This window comes from Zonotrichia albicollis, chromosome 26 (assembly GCF_047830755.1).
Source record: "Zonotrichia albicollis isolate bZonAlb1 chromosome 26, bZonAlb1.hap1, whole genome shotgun sequence".
Taxonomy (NCBI): Eukaryota; Metazoa; Chordata; class Aves; order Passeriformes; family Passerellidae; genus Zonotrichia; species Zonotrichia albicollis.
Genome location: NC_133844.1, coordinates 4,163,185 through 4,184,636, shown reverse-complemented (window position 1 = coordinate 4,184,636; position 21,452 = coordinate 4,163,185). Strand labels below are relative to the sequence as shown.

Sequence of the window (21,452 nt, the reverse complement as noted above, 5' to 3'; positions counted from 1 at the left end):
CCCAGCTCCTGCCAGGAGGGCACAGGGACAGGAGCAGAGGGAACGGCCTCAGGCTGGGCCAGGGCAGCTCAGGGTGGGCACAGCAGGAATTTCCCCATGGAAATGGGGCTCAGGAAGGGTTGCAGTGCCCATCCCTGGAGGGGTCCCCTGGAGGTGGCACGCAGAGGGGACAAGGTGGCGATCGGGCACCGCTCGGGTTCGGGGCTCTGGGAGGGCTCTCCCAGCCTGACGGGCCGTGTCACTCGCTCCTGGTCCCTGTGTCTCTCCCTGTCCTTCTGTCACTCTCTGTCCTTCTGTCGCTCCCTCTGTCACTCCCGGTCCCTCTGTCGCTCCTGGTCCCTGTCCCTCTCTCGCTCCCTGTCCCTCTGTCACTCACTCTCGGTCCCTGTGTCGCTCCTGGTCCCTCTCCCTCTGTCGCTCCCTGTCCCTCTGTCACTCACTCTCGGTCCCTCTGTCGCTCCCTCTGTCACTCCCTGTCCCTCAGTCGCTCCCTGTCCCCGTGTCCCCTCCCCGCTCCCTCAGCCCCCGCCCTGCCTGCGCACGCGCGGGACGTGCGCGGGCGCGGGTCGCGCCATGGAGGCGGAGGGCGGGAGCAGCGCGTGCCGCGCCTGCGCAGCGCGACGGGGCGGGGCGGGGCGGCCGGGCCCGGAACGGAGTCCGGGTTTGTTGTTTTTGCCCCAGCGGCTCCTCGGTCGCCTCAGCCGCGCCGCCGTCGCCATGTCCAGCCCTCAGGAACAGCCGCAGCACAACAACAACAACAACCCGCCGGCGGACGGGACGCACGGCGAGCCCGGCCTCAACAGTGAGTGCTGCCGCGGGGGCGCGGGCGGGGAATGGCGCGGGGGGCCCTGAAGGGGCCGCGACCCCCTGGCGCCGCTCCGGGCCGCCATTGGCGTAGGACGCGGCGCGCGAGCCGCCGGGGGCCAATGGCCGGGGCGGAGCGGGTATAAATGGCCCGGCGGGGGGCCTGAGGGGCCGGCTGGCGGCGGGAGCGGCCGGGAGAGCCGGGGGCCGCGCGGCGCTGCCGGGCTGGATCAAACGGGCTCCGGGTGCCGGGAGAGTGCTGCCCTGGCGGGACCCGAGCCGCCTCCGTTCGCAGGGGACTGAGGGCCATCGAGTCCCCCGAGGAACGGCCCGAGCTCGTTGCGTGGTTACACGGAGTTTACCCGAACAGCGACGATGGGATACAGCGGGGTAGGGGGAGGAGCGTGGCTGTGGGAATGAATTTATTCGGTGGCTGAGTCAATAGCACTGACGTGAGCTATTTCCCTCTATATCCGGCATCTCTGTCAGCTGCTTTGCTGCATCCTTTTGTTCCTGGGATAACACTAGTAAGGCACATCATGTAGGCTCTGGTACTTACTTGGCCAATGCTTTCCCTTCGTTATAAACAGCTCCTTCGGTATGTCTTTTCATCTCTAAATTTTAAGGATAGAAGAGGTGAATAAATTGCATTAATGATTAACTGTAACCTCCGTGGTTTACGATGTAGTTTAGCTGATCGCAAAATAAACTCGTTATTGTTGCTTTTCCGTAACTCAGTGGAAATTGTGTGAAGGGAAGAATAAACTGTGTCCTTTTCATAACGCTGCTATTGTGTTGTGGTAACACTCCGTCGTGTGATAACCGCGGCACCTTAAACAATGTTACCCGAGTCAATAATCTTGGCAAATTATTCAGGCCTGTTATACTTAAATAACAATTAGGCTGTTAAAGTTGTGACGTGCTGGGTGCCTGACTCAATGCTTACTTCAGAAATGGCCAGATTTGATGGCTGTGTATTTTATGTTTAATTTCTGGCAATGTGGTAGCTCCGGGACTCATTAATGTGCTGCTGATAGGGGCGCCAGGAGCTCTGTGAGCCCGGGATGGACCTGCCCGCGGGGATTTTGCTGCTGGGGCACCTCAGAGGCTCACCCAGCTCACGAGGTACGAGAGGAAATGTTTGGCACTGTGCTCCAGCAGCAAAACAAATGCACCCCATCGGTTCCCCACAGACTCAGCGGTGCTTTTAGATGTTCAGCCCCTGCACAATGCTTTGGTGAGAGAGGTGCCTTTTCTGCCATTCTCTCAGCTTTTCAGTGAACTTCTCAGCCTAATGAGCTGAGACACCTTTTCATGGTGTTCTGTGTGTCATTTGTGTGTGTTTAGGGCCTTTTATTCAAAGATTCCCTTAGCACTTGGAAGGCAGAAGAGCTGGGAATAAAACTGGTAACCTGTGCTTTATTGGGTTCAAAGAGATAAAAAACCCAAGTTGCTTGCTTTGGGAATTCTAGATGCTTCTTATATTTTAATTATTATAAAGCTCTGTTACATATTGACAAAAAAAATCCCACCTTAGGCAAGAGCCCATCTAGTTCTGTCATGGAAAATCTGCTTAATAATTACCATTGTGGGAGTCTGGTTGACTTTCTTTTCCTTTCCCTTTTTTTTTTTCTTTTTTTTTTTTTTGTTTTTAATGTTGTACTTCATTGTAAAAGTAATATTTATTAGTTAATTCAGGTCGATCATATCTCAGACTACTTGTGGGCAACTGAGTTGGCAGTAGCTTGGAGTATTTTTATATCCATAAAATGTGTACAGTATTTAATTTATATATTGCCTTTGATATCTCCACTTCATGTACTGAGCTGAAATCAGAGGGAATAAACAAAATGAGACCAGTCTTCTCCAACATGTTTAACCCCTGCTGTTTAAACAGTCCCCCAAGTCATGGAAAAACATAGAATTAAAGTCGGTGTATATCAATTCATAGTGATATAATTAGCTATAGAGCAAAGCCAAAATTCAGACAATTTTGGAGAAAAATACCAATGACGTGAACAATTGTTTGTGGTTTCTTTTTCTCCAAAGTGTGTGTGCGTTATGTGATTTGTGAAGGGAGGAAATGCTGCCACAATTCTTGATTGTATTACTCTTAATTCTACCACGTTTCCTATTTTACTGTCAAGTAGAAAGATATGAAAGTAAAAGTTCTCAGGCAGGTGATTAATGTACAGAAAAGCTCAGGGCAAACCCCATTCTCTGTTGTTTGGGCAGTTTATTCTCCAATACGTTCCTGTCCATCTCTTTAAAGAAACAGAGGTTTCTGTCCCTCTGATCAGTCCCTGTCACGCTCCCTGTCCCAGTGTGAGTGCCATGGGAGTGGGCAGCTGCAGGAGCTTGATGGCAGATTATGCTTCCTTAATGTATTTTGAGTCATTCCTGGTGAGGTCAGCTGGGAACGTGCTGCTCCTCATGTCAACTCCTACTCAGCTCCCAGGGACTCTTTACTCACAGGAAAATTGGGGATTTCTTCCTACTACGGCCACAGTGTGTTTTAGATAAACACAGAATTTGTCAGCCCGAGGTAAATGAGTAAAAACTTTATTTGTGACAGTGGATTTAGAGCTGTGTGTCAGAGTAAGATGTGATCACCATCCTCTGGGTGTTCTAGTGTCAGAGGAACACATCCCATCACACTTTTGTCCTCTGCTGATTTTTTTGGTCCTAGATGCTTTGCAGATCCTGATTTTTCCAATAGCCACAAGTGGTTGTTGGGGAATATAAAGCTCTTCTACCTAACTTTTGACCACTTGCTAATTGCATTTGCCACCTGCTTTTTTGCAGGTGTGGTCTCTTGTGCAAGGCAGAACAGCCTTTCTGATGAAGCTCTTAGAGTTTGGCCATTTTATTTAGGAATTCAGACACCAGCAATCATCAGCAATCTGGAATGACACAGTCTCTGTCTGCTGCTGACTGAGCAGAGCTGCCTGTTCCCAGTTAACACCTGCTTGTCTGGAAAGCCTGATGTGCAGTGCTGAGCAGTGGCTGGGCACTCCCAAAATTCCCTTTTGTGAGTCCAGCCTGGGGAGACTGGGCTGGGAACCAGCAGAGCATGATGCTTCCATGGACATCACTGCATGGCATGGTGAATAATTGGTGCTAAAGGAGAATTCTTCATCAAATCAACTTGGAAACAGGCTCAGTATTAAACATCCCTCCCTGTGTCACTGATGGAGCTCCCAGAGACATGCTACAAAATATAAGTGCACGCACTCCCATTTCAGAAATCAAAAATCAGTGTTAAAATGTAGGACTTGTACAAATAATGCTCAAAATGTTGTATTTGTAGCTTCAGGCTTGCTTTTCTTACTTGGATATTTTTACATCCTGGAGGAAGATGTCCAGACTTTTAAAAATTGTTAACCAAATACAAAAAGAACCCTGAAAGCTCCTCGCTTCAGGTGGAATAAACTAAATTACAGAAGAGTTGTGGTGACATGTATCTCTACATGTCACCAATTGAAACATATCACTAAAGAATGTATCAGAACATACACTGTCATATTTGGTTAATCTGCACATAAAATATAAGTGATACACATTTTAAAATAAAAATCCTCTCTTTATCTACACAGTGTGTGAACTTTTAGCACCTGCCCTTGTCATCTAGAGTGCACTCTTGCTCTTTGTTGGATCTTAGTGCACGTGAAGATGTCCCATTGGTAAAACTACCAAAAAATGGGGGGGGGGAACAGTAAATTGGAGCTTTATGAGAGATGTTTGTGCCAGGCCAAAGCAAGCTGGAGGAGACCTGAGAATGGCAGGCTGCCTGATGTATAGAAAACCTGGGGATTGGTCCAAGGCCTTTGGAAGTAAAGGAAAGGAGACTATAAAGCTGCACAGGGCGGGAGCTTTGTAGTAGGGGCATAGGAATGAAAATTCTGTTTGAGAAAGGAATGTAGAACAGGACAAGGTGTCATGGAGTGATCTGTAGTTCACAAACTGCAGAGAGATGTGGCTGATTGAAGTGTTAATAGTTGGGGAGAAAGGAGAGAGCTCCAGAGTTAGGGAGCAGCAGCCCAGCTTTTGGGGGTGTTTGTGTTGGTGAAAGAAGAAGAATCCCGAGGCTGTTGTCCCTGTCCTGTGTTTATGAGCTCTCTCAGGTCAGTGTGTGTTATCTGAGCGCAGCATGCTGGTGTTTCCCTCTGGGTGCAGTTGATAAACTGAAGGTGTGTGCGGTGCTGGCTGCCCGTGAGGTGACGTGTGGCTGCCCCACAGGTTCCTGGGTGGAGCTGCAGATGAACGGCAACGGCAACGACAACGGCAACGGCAAGAACGGGGGCCTGGAGCACGTGCCATCCTCCTCCTCCATCCACAATGGAGACATGGAGAAAATCCTCCTGGATGCACAGCACGAGTCAGGACAGAGCAGTTCAAGAGGTAGTTCCCACTGTGACAGGTAAAGGAGTGTTGGCTACTCTGCCTGTGGTTCATGGCCCAGTTTGTCCTGTGGGTGGGTAGAGCTTTTTGTCAGGGAAAAGTCTGTTGTGCTGCAGCATTTGGAATAGCTGCTGGCCCGTGGTAACTGTGTGATGATACAAAACCACATGTAATTCACAGTACTGGTAGTGTTCCCTATAAGAACAAAGGGAGTTGCATCTTTTCTGTAGCAGCTGAACTTTTGGGCAGTGCTTTCTTTGCTTTGGGGAGCAACTGTGAACTCTGTGGAGAAAGGTAGGATTATAAATTCTAAAGTAATTGAAAAGCCAGGGGGGTTGGGAAGACTTTCTAGTGCTGGTATTTGGTATCTGAAGGGTGGTGCAGTCAGTAACTCAGCTGAATGATGTCCAAAAGTACATGAGGAAATAATTTAGCTGAGATTTACCTACACTGATGATTCTTTAGTTGACAAAATGACATTATGATATCAATTTCTCTTTAGCCCGTCACCTCAAGATGATGGACAGATAACTTTTGATGTGGAAATGCACACAAGTAAAGACAGTAGTTCTCAGGTATTTTCTTCCTTAACTTTTAAAATATACATTTGTAAGTTATGGATATTTGATCTAGGCTTGAGGTGTAGAACATGCTCTTTGTGATGTCAAAAGACTTATATTCTCTATTAATTGAAATTAATGGTGTTGGAGTGAGGGAAAAATGAGTCTCCATCTGTACAGCTGGGAAATGCTTCTTTCCTAGCAGTCATGTTACTGTGTAACCCTGCTGGCCCTGGGTGTCAAAGGTGGGTTTAAAACGTTCACATTTCTGCACAGGATTTCAGGGTGTTCAGTGATTGCTGTGCAGACACTCACATGACACTGAGTAATCTCCATAACACAAACTGAGAGGAGACTCATGCTGAACTCTTAGTTGGATAATGTCATAAAATTTGCTGTCTTCAGCAGTATAAATAAAAAGCATTCCTGGAAGAATGAAACCTTGCATTTAATTTTGTCAAAGACCTGGGACTGTTGCAGTTCTGCCCTGAGAGCCAACAGGCTCTGAATGAAGGTGTTGGTGAGCTCTGCATCTCACTTGTGACTCTGCTATTTGGTTACCTCTGGGTTTGCTGTGGTTCTCATTTAATGTTGTAAGTGGCTTATCTTATTTTAATAAAAGTCACTCAGGAGATTGTTTTAATACTAAGTAGGAATTAAAGTCAGTGGTGTTCTCTACTCTCCCTAATTTATTTCTTTTCTTGTATGATAACATTTGCATCTATTGATGTGAAGTAAAATCTTTATATACAATTAGAGTGAGTGCTTGCTTTTCCCTCTTGCATCTGGGATTCACCCAGTCCAAGCTACTAGTTGCAAGTAATGTAAATTTTAAATTATTAATAACACCTTTAAAAAGTCAAAATACTGGTTTTGAAACCATTTTATTTGACTTGCCATGCTTTTAGTCACGTTCTGTGGGCTTTAAATGGAATGCCATCAACCTGATGGTTTTTTCCATTTGTAAATATTTTTTGCACAGTTCTGGCTTATTACATTTAAGATTAAAGTAATCATTTGTTTTTGTTAGTTAAAAAAAACAAATAGCTTGCAATAATGTGGAAATCCTGGCTACAGTAATAGAATTTGTGGTTTCCTAACTTCTGCTGGCAAAATCAAATCTCTTTGAAATAATCAGCAGTCCAAGAACACTTACTCGTTTATCAGGTGCCACCATTTGGTGCTTATCATGTCACCACTGTTGTTGTCCCTCTCAATGTAACACCCTGAGGAGCAGCTGGTCGTGTGTTACATTTGTCCCCTGTGTGTTTCAGTCCGAAGAAGAAGCAGTAGAAGGAGAGAAAGAATTGGAAGTTTTGAAGAAAAGTGCAGACTGGGTGTCAGACTGGTCAAGTAGGCCTGAAAACATTCCTCCCAAGTGAGTTAAACTCCGTGTTTTTAATGAATATTAATAGATTTTAATGAATAGATGAAGAAAAAGATTGTGACAATCTCACAATCAAAATAAGTTCATCTTAGGAAGAGATTGATTTCTCTGTGGGGAGGCTAAAAAGGTCGAAACAATGAAGTATGAAAATCAAAATAGCAACAGAATGACTTGAAGGTAATACAAAGCCACAGCAAGCTGATTGCCAGGCTTCTTGACAAAATTCTAATTAGTGGGAGAGCTGGGTACTTGGAGCTGGGATTCATGAGATTTAGTCTTGGCTTATTGAATGGAAGAGTGTTGAGCAAGTCTCCTAAATTCTCTGTCCCTTTTTTTCTTTCTATGTAAAATATGTAATGTTCATCCACGGAAGGGGAAACCTTGAGATCCTTGAATGCAAAGCATTTTTATTAAAATAGAGGATGCTGTCTAAATCTGGCAGACTTCTGTATCTGTGTTTGGAACAAAAAATGAGGCCTCTTGCTAACAAATCACATGCTGAAATTCCCTCTCTCGGACCTACCTCTCTCTGCAGCTCCTGCTCCCTTTGTGTCTATACTGTCTGTGTAAGTGGTCTCTGCACAATCCCTCCTCTTACTCTCTTTGATTCCTTACTCTGTGTAAGGGATCTCGGGCTTTGATCTCTAGCTCTTTGTACTTAAAAAAAAAAAAAATGTTCCTACAGAGATCTGTGCATTTGTGTGGAAAAAAAAAAAAAAAGAGGAAAGAAACAAAAAAGTCTTGTTGAATTTTTCCCCCCTCCCCCTCTTCTTGCAGGGAATTCCATTTCAGACATCCTAAACGTTCAGTGTCTCTAAGTATGAGAAAAAGTGGAGCAATGAAAAAAGGTGGCATTTTCTCTGCAGAATTTCTTAAGGTTTTCATTCCATCTCTGTTCATATCTCATGTTTTGGCTCTGGGACTAGGGTAAGTATTAACCTAATTCTCACTTCAGTTTTTGCCTTTCTACTTTGCTTGCATGTCAAGTCCTGCTGAAAAGGACTTTTCCTAGAGTATTGATTTTTGCCCATCACTCAGACTTGGTGTAATTTTACAAAAGCAGGAAAACTTTGCAGCAGTTAGAACTTTGCAGCCTTTAATGTGCTTTATTTCTAGAATAAATCAAGTTACATTGAATATGCACGGATGAGTTTGCAAATAACCTTTGCAATTGTAACATGTGCAATTTGATTATGTGCCTTTATTTAAATGCTTCAGGTTATAAGGGGGAAAATTAGAATAGATGAAAAATAACTTTAGCTGACCAATATGAAACTCCACTGTACAAATAATGATGCTGAGGTGGTGTGTGTGGCACAAACCCTGTCATTTCCAGTTCAATGCTGCAGTGTGGTGTTACTGCAAGTCAGAGTTTGATACTTGGAGAAAGAGAGATGAAAAATTGGATGTGTCCTGCAAGATGAGCTGTGTCTCTGCCCAGCAGTGTTTTCATTGCCTGTGTAATGCAATATAATCTCTCACTTTGCCTAAATCCCTACGTTCTGTTTATCCACCTTAAATTCTGGGATGAGGCAAAGGCATGAACTCAAAACATGGTTTTGTTTAGCTTTGTGTTTGATTTTGTGGATGTAGTTTAAGTTTCTCTTTAAATTCTTCTAAACTTTGAAATAAATTAGGATAGAATATGTGAGGATATACTGTGAAATATTTGTACTACAGCAAAATTGTGCATTTCTGCAATGATTGAAATCTTGCTTGTGGTCAGTGCTTGCATAGATCCTCAATGCCCAGAGTCTTAAAGCTCTCCCCACTCCCTATAGGCAGCCCTTGCTATGTTTTACCTCAGTTGTCTGAGAGATTTGCTGTGTCAGGTACTCAAAACACAAAAGCTTTTGGATTGGGGTTTTCAGATGAGCTGGCACTGGAGGAAAACCCACTTTGGGTGAGTACTGAGAGCATTGATCCTTCCAGACTCATGCAAAACCTCACTGTAAGTAGTTTTAGAGAAGAGAAAAGTCTTTGGATGGGTCTCAGACTTGAGAGAGGGATTAGAGCAGCTGGGTGTGTGGGGGCTGTGGGAAAGCAGGGAGTATTCCTGTGCAATATATTATCCTTATACTTTTTATTTCAGCATCTACATTGGGAAACGCCTGACCACACCTTCAGCCAGCACTTATTGAAGCCATGGAGTGCAAACCTGGAGCCCACGTGACCTGTGAAGGTGTTACTGTCTCATTTAGTACATTTGACTTGAGACCATTTTAAGCATGACCCTGACTTCACCCTTTCCTTCCATATCCAGGTTTTTGCTAACTCTGGAATTCAGTATTGTGTTGGAACTCTGTTGAGGTGTTTGGCTATCCACATTCTTTCCCTCTCTCCCATTCCCCTGCCTCTTGGCCTGCAAGACACGTCAGAGTTGCTGGATGGAGTTTACAACTGTCTCTATGTTGCAAGGGCTTCTCTCAATGCAAAATGCCACCAGCAAGTTTAATTTTATCAGTGATGCTGTTGCCTCCTTAGTGCAACCTGACTTCAGTTGCAGTTGTGCATGATCTAAGTGTTGACTGCATGGTGGTGATAAAACAGTCTCTTTGGAAGGAAATTACTGATTGAAGTGGGAAAGAGTTTTTCTTTTGTAAAAAAGCAGCTGGTTGTGGAATAAACTAAGAAATCACTGGCAATAAAGATCCAGTTTAAATCAGCTTTCGGGGGGAATTTGCTCGGCCCCTTGTATTGGGTAACAAACACCATTTGAATTGCAGGAGGCAAAGACTGCATAAATTTTAAAGTAGGATAACTAAATCCATCAGCATATTTTAATACTAGGTAATTGTTGTAATCTTGTCTTTTCTATGAAGTCAGCTCCTTATTCCTTGTAGGAAAACCTGTCTGATACCTAGGAACTATTAGAAAAATTGCATTGTTTGCATGTGAAGAAGCTTTTTTTTTCTTTACCTGTTTTCTTAAGGGAAAATTTTCAACGTGAAATTTTCCTTTTCACAGTAGTTCTAAATTAAGGAAAAACCCAGCAGCTGTAGTGTAGGTAGGCTCTGTGTAAAAGGAAATGATTCTGTTTGTGGTGGACCCATTTACATCTCTGAAGATGCGGCGATTTCAGCAGGAAAAGCGTTTGGCTGATCCTCAAGGGGGACAATCTTGCAGGTGCACAAAGGTTCAGAAGTTGTAAAAGCTCTGAAATGTCTTCTGCAAATGAATTCTCAATATTCTTCTCTCTCATTGTTTACTGTACAATCTCCTTTTTGGGGATACTTGGAACCTGAAAGTCACTTGTGATGTCTCATGTTAGGGTAGATTTCTCACTGATGTTGTTGAACTTTTATCTTAGGGAACATTAAGCCTTGTCCTCCTTCAGTGACACTTCTTTTCAAAATGTGAAGCTTTAGTACCAAATTGTTACAAAGCATTGGGACAGTCTTGTCCCTAAATATATTTTATTGGATTTCAGAACATGTAGCATGAACTCTGAAGGACAGAATACTCCTTTTATATATATATATATATATATATGAATATATATATATATATATGGTATAGACTTTAATACTAAGTATTTAGGGAACCAATGCTAATTTTTAGACTAGCAAAAATCTCATTTAAATAAAAACTTTAGTCGGCTGACTTGTAGAAAATAAGAAAATCCAGTCAGCCATTTGGAGAAAGCAGCTACCTATGATTGTTTGCTTGCATCAGACTTTATAAAGTTGATTATTTGATAGAGCAGTGATTGCATGAACCAATTGATGCATAGAAGCTAAATCCCAGCTGAGATTTGGGTTAAAAAAATTCAGTTAGCTCCCAGGAAGGGAAAAAGTTAAGTATCAATCCACTGCTAAACTGTATTTATTTTCATTCTCTACTTCTGAATATTGTCAGAGAATGCTTTCAGGGTGAGCAACAAATCCTCTTGAGTAATCTGCTTTTTTTTCCTTTTAGTTGTGAGTACTTAGTGGCACTTGAGCTGCCCACAAGTGCAGGTTTGCTTTGGGTGTGGATATTGGGTTTCACCCAGAGGTGGGGGTGGGCAGGGGAACCTGGTGGAGGGTGTTTTAGAGAGCATCAAACACTTCATTTTACAGCCCTGAAATCTGAGGGGACAGGAGAAAGGCTGGACCGCTTTCACTTCTAACACAGCACCTTGTTTTGTATGAAATTGGAGTAGTGGAAAAAGAGATTTTTACTTAGTAGGAATATTTTTTAAAGAGGAAAACCCAGTGAATTACGCCTTTCTAAATTAAAAGTAATTCTTCAGAATATCTGATAAATAACAGTGCTAACTTGTGGCTGGAGTATCAAGACCACTAATGACACTTGGAGTGAAACCTGTGAAACCCAGAGCTGAGGAATGCCCCGTGCTCGCTGGAACACTGCCTGGGATACAATGCAGTATTTATTGAGACCCTGTCCAAGCTTTGGAGGGAAATCTGCAACTTCCACTTTTACAATGAACAGGAATAGAGTGTTGTATCATTCGCAAAGGGGTTTCAATTATTGAGAGTTGAAGTTTTGTTAAGATAAATGTTGTTTAAAAAGCTTTATACCTGTTTACAGTTTTGGAAAAAAAAGCGTAGGCTTCATTTTTCTTACATTCAGTGAAAACTGGCCTAGACTTGTAAATAGGATCAAGAAAAAATGCATAAACTCGCACATTAAAGATGCAGGCTGACCTAACTGCAGCAAATGCATATTTACTTACTGTTTTCAAAAGTGAAAGCTGAAGATTGTTAGAAATTCAAATTTTTAATTGACATTTGTTGAAATATTGGAGTTAACTGAGCCAAAGTGATTATGCATTCTTCATAAATTAGTTAGCACTTTGTAACATTATATACAGTTTACATGTATAAGTTGTAGCTTATAAACATTTTGTGCCATTAAAGCTCTCACAAAACTGCTTGTCTGAAATGACTTCATGCTGCGCCTTTCTTTTGTCTTTCTTCTCTTTCCCTTTTTTCACAGGTCTGCTTTTTAAGATGTTTTGTGGAACTGTTTTGTTCTGGGTGACATGAACATTGAAGCTGCTGTTTATAGACTGGAATAATTTTTTGGAAAGATTGCTTGGGTTTGTTTTTGTTTTGTTTTTTAGTGACATGGGATCATCCGCTTCATTTCCTGAAGCACTTAATAAAAATATTCCCCCTGGATGGCTTTGTGTACCTTCTCCAAGTCCTCCAGCACCTTGTCCAGGAAAAACTCTGGAAGGAAAATAATGTGGCAGCATATTAAATGTAAAGTAGAATTGCTGAGATTTTGTATGATTGATCAACTCTGTTGTATTCCTTGTATTTCTCTTCTGTTTCCTCATTGGGTTTAATTTGCAGATTAAAGAGTAAGGGACATAAACCCTAACTGTTAATCTGCCTCCATGTTCTTGGTTCAAGAGCACAGGTTATTTCTGTTTGTCCAGAGGAGAGTTGTTTATTCTAGGTGGAAATGGCACCATTCTGATTCCTGGTACCACCCATTTGAGTTATTTTCTATATTTTTAATCTGTAAATCCAGAACTTCGTGTAAATGGGATTTTCTTTTTCCAAAGGAGTAAGCAAAATTTATAAACCCTACTTTCAGAAAGTTTCTTTCTCTGGGTCTCACAGTGAAACTTGGGCCTGAACTTTTGAATTGCTTCAAAACCTTTTTGGTTATAATGCAAGAATAAATACAAGATCATCTTGCAAAAGGCAGCACTTTCTTTGCTCTGGGATTATTCTGGTGTGAATCACATTTTGATGGAGTTGAGGACTGTCTTCAAGTTTCTTTTCATTCTTGTCCAGGAATTTCAGATTCTGGGCAAGTTCCTTTCTGCCATGACCTGAGGGAATCTCCCGGTGCTCTGTGGTTGAGTTCAGTGGTGGGATGTTGAGTCTTCCTTATGCTGGATTCAGGCTTCACTGTACACATATGAAAAGCTTAGAATTTGAATTGTTTAATGGCAAAGTTCACTGTAAAAACATTACTTACACTTTTGTGTGCATGCATACCTGTAAAGTATGCCTTTCACTATCTGAAAGTGAAGCCCTGATTCCCTGCAAGGATCTTTGCCTTGTGTTTGTGATTTGTGAAGACTCCTTTGTGTTTTGGGCCTTGAGAACCAAAATAAACCACCAGGATTCCTGAACTCTGCCCTGTAGTTCAACCAGCACTGTCAAAACAAAACAAAAACCTGGAGGTACTCCTGCAAACCTCGTGCTGGATACGGCATCCCGTGAAAAAGAGAAAGCTCAATTCGTTCCCACTTCATTGGGTGCCTCTGTGCCCTGCCCAAGGTGAGCTGGGCTGTGCTGACAGTAGGGGCAGAGCGAGGGGTGCTTTTCCAGGAAGGAAAGTAAACATGACTGAACTTTCTGAACTGCTGCCAGAGAATTTCGAGTATGGAAACATGCATTTTTCTATTTTAAACTGTTTCCTAAAGCTTTTCTGATAAGACTGGGAAGTTTGTTTTGAGGATATTTTTTTTTTTAGTGGTGCAGTTTGCATAACTTGGCTTTTGTCATCTGAAGACAAATCAGTGAATTTTAAGGCCAGAAAATGCTTTATTCTTGTGTTTATAAAAAAAAGAGAATAGGCCTACAGCTGTTGAAGTACTTGCAGTGTATTGAGGTTACAATTTAGGTTACAAAAGGACACATCCTTGCAAGGCTGTCAGTGTGTGGAGTTGTGCAGAACCTACACCTTGAGCTGTTTCAGTCTTTAACTTCTACCTTACTTTGAAATTTAAATTTCAGCCCCTGGATCCTAGAATGCCTCTCTATGGTAGATCAAGGAGCCTCTGACTCTCAACTGCATTTTCCTGTGTCTTCTAAGTAAGCGTTTTAATTAAAAATTCTCTTTTAAGACCAATCTTCTCAGAGCCTTTTACTTCTGGCATGTAACCTGCATCTAAATACAAGCTGGGAGACTGTCAATTATCAACAGAAAAAACTTCATATGCAAAATTTTGAGTGAAGCATGTTCCTTGCCTCTCATTATAAAAATAGTATAAAAAATAGTAATTCCTCATTTAATTCAACATGAGCTTATGAGCTAACAAGGTGTAAAGAGTGCATGGTGAAATTGAGACACAAACTGCACCCCTGGTTCTTGCAGCTCATTCTGTGGGCAGCAGCAGGCAGGGTCCTTGTGCCCAGGTGCTGGGAGGAGCTTTGTGGGACCATTCTCATTTTGCAGCTGGAACAACAAAAACACCTCCTCTGCACTTTGCTGCTGGTTGAAATCCTCTTCTGCTTTTGCATTATTGCCATTGCTCACTGTGAAGGTCGTTGGTGGGATGTTCTCATCCTGCTTCGCCGCGTTCCTGTGCTCTCCCAGGCTCTGGGAAACGTCCATTTCCCTGTGTTTTCACACTGCTTCTCCATTCTGCTCCAGCACCTCGAGCCTCTTTGAGTCCATAGCTCTGTCAGGGGCAGTTTGATGCCCTGTTTTGTGTGTGTTTCCTGGTTCCATGAGCCCTGCAGTTCCAGCAGGTAGGGGTGTGGATACTGGGAGAGCTCCAGGTTGTGCACGCTGTTACTTGATGGTTGATTTGTGTAACTGGAGCTGGCACGGCCTGGGATGGGGGTGTTCAGGGGCCACTGCTTTGTTTTCACCTCCAAGGAAGGAGGATGTAAAGGAAATTTACAGTTTCATCAGGACCTGCAGTGCCAGGACAAGGACTCAAGGGTCCAGACTGAAAGAGGGGAAACTTAAGTGAGATATACAGAGGAAATTCTTCCCTGTGAGGTTGCTGAAAGAAACTGTGGCTGCCCCACCCCTGTGAGTGTCCCAGGTCAGGTTGGATGTGCTTGGAGCACCCTGGGATAGTGGAAGATGTCCCTGCTCATGGCTGGGGGTGGGATGGCATGGTCTTTAACATCCCTTCCAAGCCAAACCATTCCAGGATTCTCTGAAATGGTCTGTCATGTTTATAGGTAAGAGCGGGATGCACACTAAATCAGTATTCAGCTCCAAATTTGGAACTATTCTGGATTTTTCTGTCTGAGAATTCCTCCTGAAGGCCTGGAGAATGCTTTGTGACCAGTGTTTACTCCCAGTGGTGCTGAATAAGATAGAATTCTTCTCAGTGCAAGTTCCTACAGATGGGAGGTCAGAAGGAGCTGCAAACTCTGCCCTGCTGGGCTGGGCTGCCTGTGCTGCCCAGGCCTGGCAAGGTCAGAGCATTTCTGCTCCTGGGCTCATCAAGACAGCTCCAATTACAGGATTCTTTGTAAAAATACAGCTACTTTTATAAATACTGGTAAGATGGGAACAAAGTTCCTGTCAGAGTCAGAAATGGATATGCAGAGCTGGATTTTTCAGCTTCATCTTTGCAAAGTCAGAATTAACCTTGTAGTGTGTGAGGGCTGACCAGAGCTGAAGCAGTGCTCAGATATTTTTTTATAAAGAATGGGACATAAAAATCTCTGTGTAGTTGCAAGATTTTTAGGTGCTGCGAGTTAGTTGGGTTTGAAGTTGTGTGTCTGGAGTACAAGAGTCTCCTTTAGGATTCTCCCAGGGAACCTCTCACATGAGAAGGCTGCAGCACCACCAGGAGACACCCCAGACTTGCTCCCACAATGTGCCAATTATCATTTCTTTTCAGAGGGAGAAGCAGCAGACAATGACAGCTGCTGCTTTAAGAGCACTGTCTGACAGGTAGAAGAGATCTCTGGGGTTTCAACAAATTGCTTTAATAGCTTCAGCTCATAAACAGCTTTATGTGCCCATTTCCTGGTAGGCAGCAGCTGCAGCGAGGATCTCTGGTGTAAACAGGGCGCGCTTGCAAGCACTGCCGTTTGCCCCAGTCTGATGCGGGGCTTTGTGTGCTAAAAATTAGGTGCTGTATAGTTAAGTTCACAGGTATCCAGGGACAGGCAGAGCACAGAATCGCTGAGGTTGGAAGAGCCCTCCGAGAGTATCGAGTCCAAGCTGTGCCCGATCCACACCGTGTCCCCAGCCCAGAGCCCTGAGTGCCACATCCAGGGACACCTCCGGGGCTGGGGGCTCCAAACCTCCCTGGGCAGCCCCTGCCAAGGCCTGACCATCCTTTCCAGGAGGAAATTCCTGCTGCTGTCCAATCTGACCCTCCCCTGGTGCAGCTCAAGGCTATCGAGCCCCACCTTTAAATACTCTGCTGTCTTTTCACAGCGCTGCAGGCCTGGCTGGGCTCTCTGCCTGGAGCTGAATTGCTTTTACCGCGTTTGGGATAGAAACCCAAAGTCTGTTGGCTGCATTGTTATAACAACGAGTTAAAAGCACCAGTGACGAGGAGGAGGAAGGTTCTCCCTCCCACTGAAATCCCTGCACAGCAGCAGGAGGCTGTGATGTGATCGCCCCCTCAGTGTGATGCTCAGACCCCCGGGTTCTCTGTGCAGTGCTCGGTGTGCGGATGTAGGAGCGCTCACTCACGCTGGAGTGGCGAGGGGAGAGAGGGGAGGAGTGGCAAGATAAGCATCGACGAAACAGGATCGAGTCTTTCCCGTGTGGAACATTCTCCTATAGGCTCCTGCAGTCGGTGAGAGGGCCGGCAGCGAGAGAGCCCTCCCCAATTGGCTGCTCCTGCGGTGGCACCATCGCTGATGTCACCCTGGCAGCCTCCACACCAGACTCTTTGGGGGCTTTTCTTTCCCGGCAGAACGCTCTGAGAGAGAAAAAGAGAAAAGAGTGATGGTGAAAGTGCTGCCTCCCGTCCCCTTCTGAGAGCCGCTGACAAATCCCCAGCGCTCCTCCCAGCAGCGCAGTCGGAGCGAAGTTGATGTGAAATTAGCGGGGGGTTAATTAGATTTCAGCGCTTGTGCACCAGAGTTTGGGTTTGTGAGGAGGGGCGGAGAGCTGCCGGAGATCCTGGCCCTGCTGAGTGCCTGAGGAAGGGAGATGCAGCGGCACGGGGAGGATTGGGTCACTCGGGAGCATTTGGGAATCGATAATAGGATAAATGTAAGAAAATAAGGAGAAAAGGCAGAAAAGAAAATATTTCCTCCCAGCCCGTGTCTGCCAGAACTCTCTGACTGGGATTTGTGACACTGAATGCTTGAAACATGGGAACATGTGTCTTTTGTCCCAAAGCACTTGTATGTTGTTGCTGCTGCACGCACCTAGCTGAGCATCACATTTGCATCATTTGTATAATTGGCACAGCCACTGCCTGCCAAAGCCGCTCAGGCTGCACAACTTCCCTTTCTCTTACCAGTTTATTTTGCTCTCACCCCTTTCTGCTGAATTTGATCTTCTCCAAGTGTTGAGGATTTTATTTTTTAATTGGGCTAGAAATAGGAATTGTGTGTTTGTTTTCCAGGATGAGTACTTGAAGCAGCAGGTGCCTTTATGCCACTGATTTGATACTGGCTGTAGGAAAGTCTTTGTGACTCAGTCCTCTGTAAAATGGAAATACTAACGTGCTGTGGAAAGATGTTAATGACCTTCGTTAAAAGCAAAGGATTTCTATAATCCTTTCTTGTAATGATCCCAAATACCAAGGATATTTTTTCCAAGTTCTCAGCCAGTGTAGATAATTTTACTGTCAGCCAATTGCATGCTAACGGGTGCTCTCTGACCTGTTCTGGTGTAATTTTTTTGCATTATATTCTGTGTTTGTCTTAGTTTATAAAACCAGATTTAATGACCCATGAAGCAATTACTGAATCTATATTCCTATAGAAGAATATTCCTATGAGACTCATATTTGTGTGGAGTTCCATGATTTCTGATGGGCTGGTTTTCTGGGCCATATCTTACAGCGATAATGAGGTGATGATCTTTAGTCTTAAATTACTGAACTGGATGTGTCAGCATGCTGAGTCAGTGAGCATATTTTTAATCTCTGTTTTTGACAAAATTAGTATTTCACATTTATCTCTAGTACAATGCTATGTTTATGCAGTGGAATCAGGCAACGGGAATGCTGCATGACCTGTGCCATGAGGATCAGGATTTGAAAATCCATTGTGTAATTTCTGCAGTGAGTTGATATTGTGGGGTCTCACTGGAGAGCAGTGGGTCTGTGATATCAACTTGTTGGTGTGAACCAACAAGTTGGTGGGATTGTGCCAAATTCTGCTGTGCAGGGATCTCTGTGCACGGGGTGTGAGTGATTCCAAGCGGGATGAGGGATGCTGCCATGTTCTGATGCTTTCTCAGTGCACACACAGAGCCTGGTATAAAATCTGTCCCTCAACATTCTTATCCACAAGGAAATGTACATTGTTTTCCAGGAAAAATCCCTTGGCTTTCCCAGGCCTCCCATGGAGAGCAATGAAAACCTTGCTGGTAAGCCCCACATGCTTTTATCACATGCAGCAGGGCAGTGAGCCAGAAACCCAGTGACGATCTCTGGAGGTCAGGCAGAGCCATTAGAATATGGGTTGGACAGGATAATTTAAACCTCCTGTAGGGTTTTCTCCAACACACCAGTAAATACCTTCATGTTTTGGCTTGAAGAGAAATGGGGCTTGATTAACATTCACATACACTGGGCTGCTTTCTTCCTTAGAGCTTCCATTATATTCAACCAGCAGCTGCTTTTACTTTTTCCTGAAGGGAGTTTCTATCGGTTTTTGGTCAGCCGGTTAAAATCTGCTTAAATATTTGCTTTTCCCATCTCTGCCTGGGTTTGCTGACAGCCTGGCACACCAGCTTTTGGATGGATTTGCCTCATGCAGGAGAGCTGAACTTTCACGTGTGTTGGCTGTGACATCACTGTGCTGTCAGAGGGCTCCCTGTGACAATGTCCTCAAGCTGGGTCACAAACCAGGCTCCTCTAAGGGTCCTGAAGATGCAGTGGATGCTTTCCAGCATCAGCATCTGTCAGAAGACAACTGGTTTAGAGCATGAGGAAGGGAAGCTGAGGCTTCTGGACAGGCTGGCTCAGAGTCCCAGCAAGCCCAGTTTGTGCTACACCTCACCCTTCACTGGGAGTTGCAAATTCAGCAGCACCAAGCAAAGGCTTCTTTCTGCAGGAGGTGTGTGTGAAATATCAGCAGCTGCACTGATAAGGGACATGGCTCAGGTTCCCTGTGCACAGTCTGTCCTTTGTGGAGCCTGAGGGTGCCCAGGGCAGCTCTCTGCACCTGAAGCACACAGCCAGCTCTCCTCCGTCCCCTGTGGCCTCCAGGGCTGCCATGGCCATGCAGAGCCTGGAGCAGGGCTGGGGGAGCTCCCACCGTGCTGTGCAGGCGCTGGGGTGAGGGACAGAGCCCTCGCAGGAGGGACAGGGGGCTGAACTGGCAGCGATTGTTCCTCTGTGCCGTGTTTGTGCTCCGCAGCTCCAGCCTGGAGTGGGATTTGCTGGGGCTGGCACAGGGAGCTCTCAGGCCAGCCCTGCCTGCAGGCAGTGTCAAAATCATGGAATATCCTCAGCTGGAAGGACCCACAGGGAGCATCAGTCCAGTCCTGGCCCTGCACAGGTTCAGGGTCATGGCCCTGCTGGTTCCCAGCCCTACCAGTGCATCCCTGGCCAGCCCCAATCCAGGAATGGAGATTTTCTGCCCCAAGCACACACTTGCCTTTTGTTCCTGGAGCCTCTACTCCCTAGCAACTGCTCACAGGGATTTTCCCCCACCCCATGTGTGTTCTGACAGATAATTAACCTTTCAGCAGCTCGATTAACCAGGAGCTGCTGCAGCCCTTCCAGATAATGCAGTAACTTCCCTGGAAAACCTCACTTTCTCTCATCCCAGCTTGATTTTTAAAAGAAAACATCAATCAATCAACACTGATTCTTCATTCTTGATCATATGACCTTTGTGTGTTTTGATTCTGGGTAACATGAAGAAAAGACAACATTTGGCTTGTGACTAGTGGCAATTTATTGCTTTTAAAACTTTTTTTTTTGATCGCCTATAACTTGGGTAAAACTGACACCATTTTTTCAGACCTGTGGAGGTATTTTAGTGTTCCTATTTGGAATGTTTCAAGGGAAGTCTGCAATTCTAGTGGTGATTTTTTCCTTTTCCTGAGATGTGGGATACTTTGAGATAAAAGAGCATTTCCCTCAATGCATAGACCATATTGTGTTTCACTTTGAGGGTAAGAACAAGGAGATTTGGCTCAAGATGAAGGGGCATAAAATGAGTAAAATCTGTATCTCTTTGCATGGTCGTAGGAGGAAAGAAGAAGGTGTGATACACATTTGTAGCATTAGGCTCAGACAGGGAAATAAGAAATAGGATTTGGCCTAAGGATGCTTCCGTAAAGCATTTAATCACAGCAGCCTAGACAGCCTTGTGTGTTACTCATTAGCTCCTCGTTTTTCTAGCTGTATTTTTCCTCTATGAACTCTGTAGGGTGGGATAAGCAGACTTTTAATAAGGCCATTTATACATAAATTGAATCTAAAGTTTTTCACAGCTGTCTGTGCTGAGTTTTCGTCTCTTGCAGGGTGCTGGTGGAGGCTTAAATATTCTGACCTGTGTTGCTTCTGCCTCCCTTTGCTTTTCCCTGGCCAGGGAGCAATCACCCAAAGTGTTTGCATTGCCAGAGATCTTGCTGTTGCTCTCCCTGGGTTGCAGCTGTATTTACCCTCCCACCTCTGCCACTCCAAGCTTTGTTCCCAGAGGGATGTGGTGTCTCCTGGCTTTAGCCAAAGAGCAGCTTCTTGTGTTTGTGCTTTCCCAGGTGCTTTCCCAGCCTCAGCAGCATCTCCCAGCTCCTCAGAGTCCATTACTGCCCTGAGCTTGCCGTGGGCTGTTCTTTCACTGGCTGGCTGCTAAAATAGCTCTGCTTCAGAAAGGTAATTTTCCAAGAATTTAAAGGGAAAATTGCAGATGTATTCTGATAGGTTAGAATCTGTGATGCCCTGGGTTTGCTGAGGAAGGTGAACTCCTTGAGGTGGCTGTAGCAGAGCTGTGCCAGCCCTTGAGCTTCTCTGCTCTCAGTTTCAGCAGAGCAATCCAGGCTTTACCCCCCTGCCTGAGGGTTCCTGCAGCTGAGCCCCCTCTTCAGTGGCTTCTTCTTCCCTCTATCAGGGTCTCTGTCTGACAAATCATGGAATGTTTTAATAAAGATCCTCCAGTGCCACACCCTGGCATGGGCAGGGACACCTTCCCCTGTCCCAGGCTGCTCCAAGCCCCGTCCAACCTGGCCTTGGACATTGCCAGGGATCCAGGGGCAGCCACAGCTGCTCTGGGCACCTGTGCCTCACCACCCTCCCAGGGAGGAATTCCTTCCCGATATCCCATCTAACCCTTCCCTCTGGCAGTCTGAAGCCATTCCTCCTTCTCCTGGCACTCCATCCCTCGTAAATTGTCTCTCTCCATTTTCTTGTCAGCCCCTTTAGGTACTGGAACACCCCAGTTAGGTCACCCTGAAGCTTCTCTTCTCCAGGCTGGACAATCACAGTTCTCTCAACC

At 44.9% G+C, this 21,452-nt stretch overlaps 1 protein-coding gene across 1 annotated transcript; it reads left to right on the top strand.

The window, feature by feature from the left end:
- The first annotated feature begins 597 nt into the window (after positions 1-597).
- On the top strand, positions 598-12,278 carry BNIP3L (BCL2 interacting protein 3 like). The gene is made up of 6 exons (XM_074559010.1): positions 598-802; positions 5,044-5,224; positions 5,708-5,780; positions 7,040-7,143; positions 7,930-8,079; positions 9,245-12,278. The coding sequence occupies exons 1-6, from the start codon at positions 718-720 to the stop codon at positions 9,291-9,293; spliced, it is 642 nt and encodes a 213-aa protein (XP_074415111.1). The 5' UTR covers positions 598-717; the 3' UTR covers positions 9,294-12,278.
- Positions 12,279-21,452: the final 9,174 nt, after the last annotated feature.

Coding starts and splice junctions, on each gene's coding strand:
- BNIP3L (XM_074559010.1), top strand. CDS start 718: ATGTCCAGCCCTCAGGAACAGCCGCAGCACAACAACAACAACAACCCG. Junction 5,781..7,039: donor GTAAAGACAGTAGTTCTCAG/GTATTTTCTTCC, acceptor TGTGTGTTTCAG/TCCGAAGAAGAAGCAGTAGA. Junction 8,080..9,244: donor GTTTTGGCTCTGGGACTAGG/GTAAGTATTAAC, acceptor TTTTTATTTCAG/CATCTACATTGGGAAACGCC.